Source organism: Saccoglossus kowalevskii, chromosome 17 (assembly GCF_978046115.1).
Source record: "Saccoglossus kowalevskii chromosome 17, keSacKowa6.1, whole genome shotgun sequence".
NCBI classification, from domain to species: domain Eukaryota; kingdom Metazoa; phylum Hemichordata; class Enteropneusta; family Harrimaniidae; genus Saccoglossus; species Saccoglossus kowalevskii.
In genome coordinates this window covers 32,652,877-32,665,412 of record NC_140657.1, presented here as the reverse complement: position 1 = coordinate 32,665,412, position 12,536 = coordinate 32,652,877, and the positions used below count along the sequence as shown (strand labels likewise).

The 12,536-nt window shown below is 37.8% G+C and overlaps 1 protein-coding gene across 2 annotated transcripts in view; it reads right to left on the bottom strand.

Annotated features, from left to right (window-relative positions):
* LOC102801287 (complement receptor type 2-like) overlaps nucleotides 1-12,536 on the bottom strand; it is a 91,698-nt gene that overhangs the window by 21,909 nt on the left and 57,253 nt on the right. For both annotated transcript variants that reach the window (XM_085492405.1, XM_085492406.1), the window contains 2 exons: nucleotides 9,769-9,978; nucleotides 5,783-6,094 (listed from right to left, as the gene is read on the bottom strand). In XM_085492405.1, coding sequence (XP_085348531.1) covers nucleotides 5,783-6,094; nucleotides 9,769-9,978 — 522 coding nt within the window. The remainder of the gene's footprint in view (nucleotides 1-5,782; nucleotides 6,095-9,768; nucleotides 9,979-12,536) is intronic.

The window sequence follows — 12,536 nt, the reverse complement described above, 5'->3', positions numbered from 1 at the left end:
TGGTGCTGCGTTATACCAACTACAATACGATGATGAGGGTCGTAGACTTAGACCTGTTGCGTATGCTAGTCGCAGTTTGTCTCCCAGTGAGCGCAACTACCCTGCCCATAAACTGGAGTTTTTGGCGCTTAAGTGGGCGATGACTGAGAAATTTCATGATTACTGTTATGGGAATATGACCGTTGTGTTAACAGACAACAACCCATTGACTTACGTAGCAACTACCGCTAAACTTGATTCTACTGGTCATCGGTGGTGGGCAGCATTGTCAAACTACAACATAACCATTTGTTACCGCCCTGGACGCAATAACGCAGACGCTGATGCGCTGTCCAGACGGCCCTCGTCCGAGGCCAGCTGCACTAAATGAACAAGATAACCGTTTTGACGCTACCGTAGAACTTGGTTCCGCCGAGATCCATGCGATTGGCCAGAGTCATCTTATATCTGACGAGACACCTTGGGTGGAGGCCATTGCACACGTGACTACAGCTATTCCTAACGAGTTCCTATCTCCGCCAGAGTACCCTGATGAGTCATCTTTCATCTCAGTGTCTCCTCGAGATTGGGCTGAATTGCAGAAACACGATCCTGTTATATCACGACTAATCCATTGGAGGCGAATCGGAACACGTCCTGATCGCCGCCAGAAAGGGAAAGAGACACCGCTGGTATTGTCAGCTTTACGCGAGATGGATAAACTATGTTTTAGGGACAACGTTTTATACCGAACTAGATATGATAGTTTGGATAAGAAATGTTTTCAGTTGGTATTGCTCTCCAGTCATCGTAAGATCGCTACGGCTGGAGCGCATGATCAAATGGGACACTTTGGATGTGATCGTACTCTTGAAACGTTGCGATCTCGGTTCTACTGGCCGTGTATGGAAAGCGATGTGCGGAATTACGTGCGAACTTGTAAACGTTGCACTCGGAGAAAAGACCCGGCAGGCTTTAAGACCCGAGCTGATATGGTACCTATTACGACCACACAACCATTAGAACTGGTTGCTATGGACTTTCTGTCGTTGGAGGAGGCGAAAGGGGGCATTGCTAACATATTAGTGCTCACTGATCACTTCACTAAATTTGCTATGGCGATTCCGACTCGAAATCAGACCGCTAAAACTACCCCAAAACATTTGTACGAGGGGTTCATAGTTCACTATGGGGTCCCTGAGCGCCTACATTCAGACCAGGGTCGTAACTTTGAATCAAAAGTGGTGCGCGAACTCTGCCAATTGTTGGGCATCGAGAAGTCCCGTACTACGCCCTACCATCCTATTGGGAACGGGCAGTGCGAGAGGATGAATCATACATTGTTGAACAAGTTGGGTACGCTAGAAAATGACAAGAAAGCCAATTGGAAAGCGTACGTTCCCGCATTGGTCCATGCATACAATTGTACGCGTCACGATACCACAGGTTTTTCACCATACAGGCTTATGTTTGGAAGGGAAGCTCGTACTGCATTGGATGTGCGATTAAACGTTTATCCCAATGATCAGAGACCCATTGTATCTACCTCCAAATACATACATGATTTGGAACAACGAATAGAAAAGGCAAGGCAGATTGCTATTCTGGCTAATAGAAAGTCACAAGCCAGTAATAAGCATCGTTATGACCGTGCTAATATTATACCGAATGAAACCCTGCACGCAGACGATCTAGTGTTGATAAAAAATGTTAATCTTCGGGGCAAGAATAAGATAGCCGACCGGTGGGAAGATGCACCCCATCGTGTGGTAAACAAACTTGAAGGTCTCCCTGTTTATGTCATTAGACCTAATACATGTATGGGTGGGAGAACTCGCACTGTTCATCCGAATTTGCTCAAGCCCTGCGAAGATATGTCCACCAGCAGTGGATACGATAGTGACGATATTGACTATTACGTACGCGAGAATGTGGCTGACGGGTTGAGGACTGTAAACCCACAGATGGCAATGAACGAAGCCATCGAGGGATCGCATAGGAGCGCAGCAGTAAGTGCTTATGACACTGAGCTTGCACCGTCCTCTACTGAGTCGGGGGTAAGGTACGTTAAAGCCCCAGATCCGTTTAGTCGTGAGACTTTCTCGCAAGGTATTTTAGACACGCCTTTACCAGCCAGTGCTGGAGGTATCGATAGACATCAGCATGATGTTGATTGTTTGTCTGATACCGTTTACGCAAATGGAAAATGAAGGTGCCATGTACGATGCATCTGACGAAGATGAATCAGCAGTTAGTATCCCGGCACAGTCGGATAATGATCCAACGGAGGTGACTTGCACGTCATCTGATGTTCAGTTACCACGGCGATCAAAACGCGTACGTCACGCACCTAAGACCTGGAAGTTTTCTCCATGTGAGTCGGCTAAAGTTTCTGACGCACATGGGAAGAGTACGGCGACGACTATTGATGTTGCAACATCTGGTGTCGACCCGATACGTAGATCTAGGAGCGTACGCCATCCACCGAATAGATGGGGATTTTCCTCTAGCGTTAAGATAACTGGAGCAAAGGGAGTTCAGTACGGTTAGTGGGTGTGCATTGCGGCACATTTACTTAAGCTTACTAAGGCGGCATTGCGTTGTGGTACCTGCGTTGACTTGTCATGGCCCACGTCATGCGGTCTTGTTGACGTTTTCTCCGCGTTTAGATACCATCACCCACTGTGTATTAGTGTATCAGTTAGAGAGGGTCGGTTTGATCAGCCGTCCCCTTGTTTGAGATTGCAACGCAGTGTGCATTGTCGTCATAGTTGGCATCTGCGGTTTGCAGTATTACCATCGCTTTGGTAGCGTATACTTGCAACATGAAATGGTTGATCTGCTTTACTGAACTGTCATAAATTAGTTTTCACCTTGTCTATATAGGCATGCCTATATAGTCAAACGCCAGATGCGATATGAAATTGCATGACCCGACACAGCGGGATCTCCATGGGACATTATGTTGTAGGCTTACGTTCCAGGGCAGCAGTGGGTGAGCTATTTGTATATATGTATATAGTGTTATGAGACTTCTTTTTGTGAAGAGCCTGGTTTTGACAGGTTGGCGGAGTGTGTGTTCTTAGTCAGTCGTGGTTCGTGTCATCGTTTTTGATTTACTCGCATGATTTGTAGCGACAAATCTGTAACCTACGAATAGGTTATATACCCTGCGCAGGCATGGCTTTCTTAGCAATCTGGAAGACTATGTGGTGCATCACGATGTTGTTTGCGGAGCCACCCACAGGTGGGTTGTCCGTGGGCATATCAGGGGGTGGGACTCGCACGATTGCGACAGACACTGCCCTAGGGGAGACATCAGCACTGTATTCCCTATATCCTCTAGTTCTGGCTAAGGCCGATAGGTACTCGTGAGGAGTTTGAATGAGTGTGTGTATTGTCTAGTGTGAATCAATTAGGTGTACACGTCTCTATCTTCTGAAACATTTCTAAAGAAACATTTCTAAGAACATTATATGTAAAGGTTCTATTGACGATCGAATGACGCCCACGTTTTCGCTAATGCTGTGCTTTTCGAGTTTGTTGACCTTGTTTCCGCATTACCCTGCTTCGTTTGGGTCTGCCTGGGTATGCCCTAGTGCTTCTGTGCACTGTGGCATCCTTGGACAGACCGGCGGAGTGTGAAACCAGGGTAATTTTACTGTTTCTTTAAATCTATGTAGTTTTCTTTATATTTCTTGTTACTAAGGGCCCGTGCGCCTGTTGAGACGCGCTTCACTGATTGGTGCGTCCCATGATGTCACGCCACTCGGCGTGCGAGAGAAGAAGGTGCAGGACACAGACAAAGATGGCAGCAGCCGAAAACGGGATTGTGTTGGAACCGTGAACACGAACGTGTTCTGGAAAGCACCAAGTCGGCGTACGAAAAGCTGGGAAAGAACTGAGTTCAGGGTGTTGCAGCCCACGGACGAGTTTATGTTATTCCCGTACTGTGAAGAAACCAAAGTGACTGTCGAGCTTGCGTTGCACCAAATTTGTGGACGTACAGCGTTGGACTGTGTCGTCGATGACCGAATTGATGCGACTCGGGAACTGATCGATGAGCGGTGAGTGATCTTTTGCAACGTACGGCTCAGGGAACTTGACGTACATCGGATCGTAGAGCCTAGAATCATCAGGAGTAGTTGTGATTTCCTGAGAGTGGCCGTGTTCTCTGGCGACGCCATTGCGTCATCGCTGATTATACTTGCCTCGTGGTCAGCGAATTTACTGTACAGGACTGTATAGAACGTTGTGAACTGGTTGGCGATTTTGTTGACATGAGATTATTATTGTGTTATGTATCATTTTATGAGAACTGACGATAGCGGTAAAGCTATTGTGTTTTCACTGTAAAATTTCTGTAAAGCACGCATTTTGTAATTTCGGAAATTGCCGTTGTACTTAGACATGTTGTCGCCATGGCGTTTCTATATTGAGTGAATTACTAGTTCAAACATTAAATCTGTTTACTTTACATTTGTATTTATTTTTATTTGACGAGTCTGTTGTTCGTTCCCCCAGGCGGTATAAATGCCTGTATGCTCCTCACCACGCCAAATTAGCTAGCCTGAGATTCGAATACGATTATTTTTATGAAATTGGGAAACTCGCACCGGAGCTGAAGTCCGGTTATCCACGTCCTCCATTGTGCGTAAAACGAAATATCTCGTGGTGGACTTGGTGCGAGAAATACCTGAGTTTCATTGTCATACAGTGAGGTGCGTGAATCCACGGCTACCATTGGCTGGTGGTGCCCTCAAAAATTGGCCTTATGGCAACCAGCTAGACAGCTGCCAATTAGCTATTTTTGTTCTGATTATAAAACAAAGTGACAATTATGCCAAATTTTAATCAAACATAAGTACATATAATAGTAGTATTGACAAAACACAAGATGACCACCAGTCAGTCATCTTTGATTCGATTGTGACACAAATCGTCATGAACATGTGTCCTAATATAGTATATACATGTACCAAATATGAGAACAAAAACAGACAATTATGTCCAAGATACCACATTTCCAAAGACAATATGGCAGCCGGTCGACTATCTTGTATTGAATCACTAAATTACTACATGTACATATGTCCTACATAAAGTACTAAGCAAATGAAAAAAATTATAAGATTTAGTCAAGTTTTGAAATACGACTCTGGACGGACGTACAGAGAACAAATTATAAAGCCCTTGTTTTCAAACTTTGTTCAAATAGGAATAATAAAAGTTTTGATAACAGATAGGAAATCTTTATTGAGAAATGTTACGATTCATATTATAAGAAGGCTACATGAACTGCTCAGAAATGGCCAGGTTTTAGCAGACTATACCAAAAAAGATGATTTTAATTTAACTGTCATCAATTTTCAACATCTTTACAGCACTACCCACTTTCTCTTACCAACTACTCATTCATCATGCCAGTAGTACATACATAATTGTATGTAGATTGAAAAAAAAAACTTTAATTGTTATCTTTTGTCCTATTACATAAAGGAGTTTTTTAGAGAACAACTAGCCTCAGCATTCAATATTTTTTGTAGACATAATGATAATGAGCTTATGGTTAAATACACTGTTACAATAATGATCTCAAAGAGCATCAATATAGCTTGTTTATACAGAAACCACTTGATTATGTCTCAGAATGTTATATGGCAGGTGCTGCATGTGGAACAGGATGTGCCCACTAAATTTGAAACACCTTACAATCATGTTCTTGAATTTGTAAATTTCCCTATATGACTTGTATTCACAAATCCACGATTGGGTATGTTATTTCCAGTGCACATGTACTTACCATGGATGTAGACTTTGATAAAACGTTCATCATAACTTTCTTGGCTACCCTGCAATAGTCTTCTACATTTGTAAGTTCCTGATTGATATGTTCTATCACTATAAAATCTGATACGCCTCCATTGTCTCTTCCCAACAAAGTATGAACCTCGAAGCTCATCAAACCTATACCAATCTGCGTTCCGTGCTACTGATGATGGTTTCTGACAATCAATGTAAAATTCTTCACCACTTGCATGTACAAATAATCTACCATCTTCTGCTATAACCCTTGTAGCATGTCCTGATATACGGAACAAAAATGGTGCTACCTCTGGAAAATAAAAAGACATAATGTAAGTAGGAATGTCTCTTGTAAATCCAAAAACATGTATGTCAGTAGAAATGTCTCTGGAAAACACAAAAACATGTATGTCAGTATATGAAAATATGTCAGTAGCAATGTGTCTTAAAAACACATGTCAGTAGAAATGTGTCTTGAAAATACAATAAGACACTTATGTCAGTAGCAATGTGTCTTAAAAACACGTGTCAGTAGAAATGAGCCCTGAAAATACAATAAGACACTTATGTCAGTAGCAATGTGTCTTGAAAATAGAATAAGACACATGTCACTAGTAATGTGTCTTGAAAATACAATAAGACATTTATGTCAGTAGCAATGTGTCTTGAAAACACAATAAGACACATATGTCAGTAGCAATGTGTCTTGAAAATAGAATAAGACACTTATGTCAGTAGCAATGTGTCTTGAAAACACAATAAGACACATATGTCAGTAGCAATGTGTCTTGAAAATAGAATAAGACACATGTCACTAGTAATCTGTCTAGAAAATACAATAAGACACATATGTCAGTAGCAATGTGTCTTGATAATACAATAAGACACATATGTCAGTAGCAATGTGTCTTAAAAACACATGTCAGTAGCAATGTGTCTTGAAAATAGAATAAGACACATGTCACTAGTAATGTGTCTTGAAAATACATTAAGACACACATGTCAGTAGCAATGTGTCTTGAAAATACAATAAGACACATATGTCAGTAGCAATGTGTCTTGATAATACAATAAGACACATATGTCAGTAGCAATGTGTCTTGAAAATACAAGAAGACACACATGTCAGTAGCAATGTGTCTCAAAAACACAATTAGACACATTTGTCAGTAGCAATGTGTCTTAAAAATACAATAAGACACATATTTCAGTAGCAATGTGTCTTGAAAATACAATAAGACACATATGTCAGTAGCAATGTGTCTTGAAAATACAATAAGACACATATGTCAGTAGAAATGTGTCTCAAAAACACAATTACCGGTATACACATTTGTCAGTAGCAATGTGTCTTAAAAATACAATAAGACACATATGTCAGTAGCAATGTGTCTTAAAAACACAATAAGACACATATGTCAGTAGCAATGTGTCTTAAAAACACAATAAGACACACATGTCAGTAGCAATGTGTCTTGAAAACACAATAAGACACACATGTCAGTAGCAATGTGTCTTGAAAACACAATAAGTTCTCTTTGTGCTCGTCATATTAAAGTAGATGGGTTGACGCGAGCTTGTCCTTGAAACTTAATTGAGTCTCAAGTGGCGTATAAAACACATTGTTTATTTACATCAAATTCGAACATGTGTTGCATGACGACCCCTCCGGTTAAAGACATAGCAAAGAAAAACATACATCATAAGTGAAAGCATGTCCAAGTTATGACATTTTAAACAAACAAGATGGCCGCCAGTTGGCCATATTTGATCAAATTGCAAATTGAATTGACATGTGTACATGTATCCATTTATGACATGCTAAATATCAATGAAAATGATACATGGGTGACAGAAATATAGTAATATGGCCAAAAATAAAAACAGCCGTTATTCGGCCATCTTTAATCTGATTATGAAACAAAGTGACATGTATGATGTGTGTGCCAAATACGAATGAAAATGATACAAAAATGTTGGAAATATAGTAGTAAGGCCAAAAAGTCAGATGGCTGCCAGTCGGCCATCTTTGATCCAATTGTGAAAGAAATTGTCATGGACATGTATCCTAACATGTATAATCTATGTACCAAGTTTGAATGAAAACTGACAAAGCATGTCCAAAATACAACATTTTCAAAAAACAAGATGGCTGCCAGTCGGCCATTTTGAATCGTATCGCTAAACCATTGCATGTGCATATGTCCCACATAAAGTACTAGACACATGCAAAGAATGAACAGAATCGGTTCAAAGGATTCTGAAATATGACTCCGGATGGACAGACGGACACAGACGGACGGAAGGATGCACGGACGGTCAAAGAACATGTATACTGTAAAGGGGTTAATTATTCACTGGGTTTTAATTTGGCTTATTTCGCTGACTGGGAAAAGGCGCTAAATTAAAACCCAGTGAATATGTAAAATTTAGCATAGAACACATTGTCTAAATGATAAAACCGTGAATTTAAAACCCACTGAATATGTCTGAAATGATAAATCAGTGAAATTTAAACCCAATGAAAATTAGTCATTTTACAGTAATCTATGTACCAAATTTGAATGAAAACTGACAAAGCATGTCCAAAATACAACATTTTCAAAAAATGAGATGGCTGCCAGTCGGCCATTTTGAATCGAATTGCTAAACCACTGCATGTGCATATGTCCCACATAAAGTACTAGGCACATGCAAAGAATGAACGGAATTGGTCCAAAGAATTCTGAAATATGACTCTGGACGGACGGACGCACGAACGCACGGACAGAGACCAAATTATAAGTCCCCGTTTTTGGACTTCGTTCGAACAGGGACTAAAAAGACACATATGTCAGTAGCAATGTCTCTTAAAAATAACAAGCCATGCACGGTATAGTCCCAGTTAGTTATCAAATTTAAGATATATAGATTTGTTTATAGTAATATAGCTGGAATATAACCATGTCAGGATTATGATCATGATGATTGTTTAACATTAAAATGATTGACATTTGTATCTAATTGTCAAACGAGTACTTGCTATTTTGAATACATGTATATATCTATGTCATGATGTATAATGAATATTTAAAATTTGAATATCAGTCATAGCAAGTCAGAGATATGGCACTAGAACCACATTCATTATAACAAAATGGCCGCCAGTCATCCATTTTGAATCTTATCTGAAAAACAAAATGATTTGCATCAAGGAACAAAATCCATCTGTAAACAGCCGAAAAATGATTGATTTTGATGATGTTTCAGTACAAAAATGGTCGCCATTCAGCCATGTTGAATCAGATCATGAAACAAATTGATGAGCATATGTATAATATTATGTACATGTATGATGTATGTATGAAGTTTGATTGTGATTGGTCCAGGCATGTCTATGATACAGGTCCGGACGCACGAACGCACAAGGGTCAAAACATAAGTCCTCCGAACGGGGACTAATAAATAATGCATTTATATTTGCATGTGTTTTTTGGGGGTGGGTGAAGGATTATGGGAAGGCAAACTCTGCTGTCCATTATTTCAACAGATTCAGAATTGACATGCATATTACAAAGATATTACAAAGGGTAAAGCATTATTATGTTTCCTTCTAGGCGATAGCACCCAGCATTACAATTATGAGATGTGAAGAAATTGATAGAGTTATGAAAAGATTTCTTATTGATGCCATGGATTATAGAAAAGATTATGTAGATTAGATTTATTTCCTGCATTTACTTTAAGTTCAAAAGTTCAATTTTTTGTACTTCCTTTAAGTTTTAAATTGTCTGTTTCTTTTTTTATTTATATAGTATGTAAAAGGGTAGCAACAAATAAATAAATAAATAAATAAATATTATGTTTTGTCTTGAGAAATTAGGGATTAATGGACTGACACATGACAAACATACATGTAAGTACCTGTTTTGGACTAAGTTAAAGAGAGACGAAAATATACATTGAATTGGATTCTCTAACATATACTTTGAGTTTGATACTCACCACATCGTGCAGCTTCACCTGACCACTGACCACTATTGCAAGTTCTCTTTGTATCACCATAAAAGTCAAAACTTTCAATATCAGAGCAACGCTGTGTAATCTCAGCTCTATGAGGAAAAGTTCTACCATTGCAGTTATCAACTACTTTGTGTTCATAGAATATCACTATATTCACTCTGTCAGCTGGACATGAACAACCATTTGAAATATCTGGACCAAAAGAAAAGAAAATATACCATAATTTATTTAACTCTAGCCAGGCATATAATAATATGAGGTTATTTTAATGATATTGAAAAGTATGCATGAAGACAATACACAGGAGTATCGACCACCAAGCAGCGTAGGTCGATGCGATGGCATACTGCCTGAGTGCAGACTTTGCAGTATTCTCGTGATAACCTTATTATTATACATCTTTTCCGCCCAGGAATACATCATGGGAATGCCAAAGTCCAAAACCTTTAGAACAGATTTAGCTTACGCTTACGCACGTAATCATACCATATTTGGAATTTGCATTTCCTTATATGGTAGGATGAAAATACCCCGTAAAATAACGCAAAATTACGACACTTATGGCGTTACGGTCACAGATGTATAATAATAATATTTATTATCTCATAATATCTCATAATGATCATACAAGCAAAACAAAGAAGTTGGTTGCTCATAATGAAAATAAATTCATCACTCTCACTACTGGTTCCAAAATTATTAATATGAATTTCTGCTTTATTAAATAAATGCAGTCTATGTGTCGTGTATGCTGGGCAATTCATAACAAAGTGTTTTTCATCAGCTTTGTTTTGTGTACATGCATGTTTCAAAACCTATTGTACAATTCAGACTTCACAGTAATGGTAATGTACTAAGTACGAATCAATTCCAGGTGGCAATGCGTTCCCGGAACAGTCTCACACAGTAATGCAGCTTCATACAAACTTTATTGATGATTTAGTGAGAGAACATGCAGATATTAAAAGTTAAGTTATAAAATCTTGTGTGGCAAGTGACAACAAATATCAGTTTGTCCAGCAACGTTTGGTTACTATCGGAGTGTGTGAGGAATCAAACAACCACTATTTATTAGTAATTAATTTATTGATTAATAATCTAATATTGGGTTATATAATATGCTGGTCACTGTGAATTTGATCAGGGGTATCAAGTGTTATTTTGTAGTGCATACCATTTTCAACCAAGCAAGATGTGAATTTAGAGCTGCAGAAGGACTAGTTTTTATATTGCAATGATAAGTGTCACCAGAAGCGTTTGCTTTACCAAATTGTAGCAGAATTTCTCCAGTGTGGTGTGAATAATTCATATAAAATATTTACCAAAATAATTTACTTGCATTGTTCATTTTAACATGGCAGGATCTAGCCACCCATCCTTTACCAAAATTCATTAGACAAAATGTATACTTTTTGTGTGCAAAAAGTATACAAATTCTGAATAAATTTGTACATTTTATGTATAATTTTTGTATACAAGAAGTACATCATTTTTTGGAACAGATTTGTATACAAAAAGTATGCAAATACTATGCAAATAGTGTACAAGAAATGTACTTTTGTATACAAGGAGTATCCCATATTTCGAACACTTTTGTATACAAAAAATAGGGCATTTATTTAACAAAATGAAATTCAACTTCATTGTGCGTTTCATTTGCGCAAGTGTATGGCTTATTACACAATAACATGTATTTGTATTTACCCATACTTATGGTACATGGTGAATTTAATTTATCAATTGTTTATGCTTACCTGACTGACTACCCGGTATATAGTACATTCATTTACAACCTATGTTGTATCTGTTTGACATATATGTGAGCCAAGGATGTACAACAAACTGATTGTAGTGAGAGTAATACTGATTTATTTCATTGTATTTTCCTCAACTGGAAATGCCAAAACTAGATATATAATGGAAAATTAAATTTTAATTTAGTTAAATTGATCAAAAAGAAGTTCATAAAAATTGACAATGAATCATGTTAGGATCCAAAACAGGATAATTCTTAATATATGCAAATTAGGCAAACTCTAAAACAACTCTCGTGGGAAATGTGTTATACACTCTTCTTATAATGACTGAATTCTTTCAGTAAACTGTAGTAAAAATATAATTTTACTGATATCCAAAAATATAGTTTAGTATTCCTGTAATTAATCTATTAAAAATGTTTTTATACTCTCTTATGAATTTAATTGAATATTAAATTTCATATTTTTGTACAGTTTATGTATACATATATCATATTATTGGGCGTAGTTAAGTTTATTCAGATTCTAAGTCCAATTTTTGTACATTCTATGTATACATAAATAACACTAATATTTGTCAAGATGCCAAGTCAATAATTTGTACAATTAATGTATACATAAATTATACTTCATTCTGACATCATTCTAACATAAATTTTTTTGGTTACTCTTTATTTCTTAGTCATGATATTGTACATTTTTTGTATATGTAAATTATACAATATTTAGGCATTGAATCCTATGCAAAAAGTCTGTACATTTCTAGTATACAACAAATATACATTAATGAATTTGTATAAAGTGTGTATACAAATATTGTATGCAATTTCAAAAAAAGTATACTTTATGTACAGAATATGTATACAATTAATGTACTATTGGGGTGGACAATTTGGTAAGGGATGTCACAGCTAGGCAACATGTTCAGGAAGTGATTTGAAAACCAAAGACACTTGTCTTTCTCCATGTAGGACTTTTACTTTACACATTTTA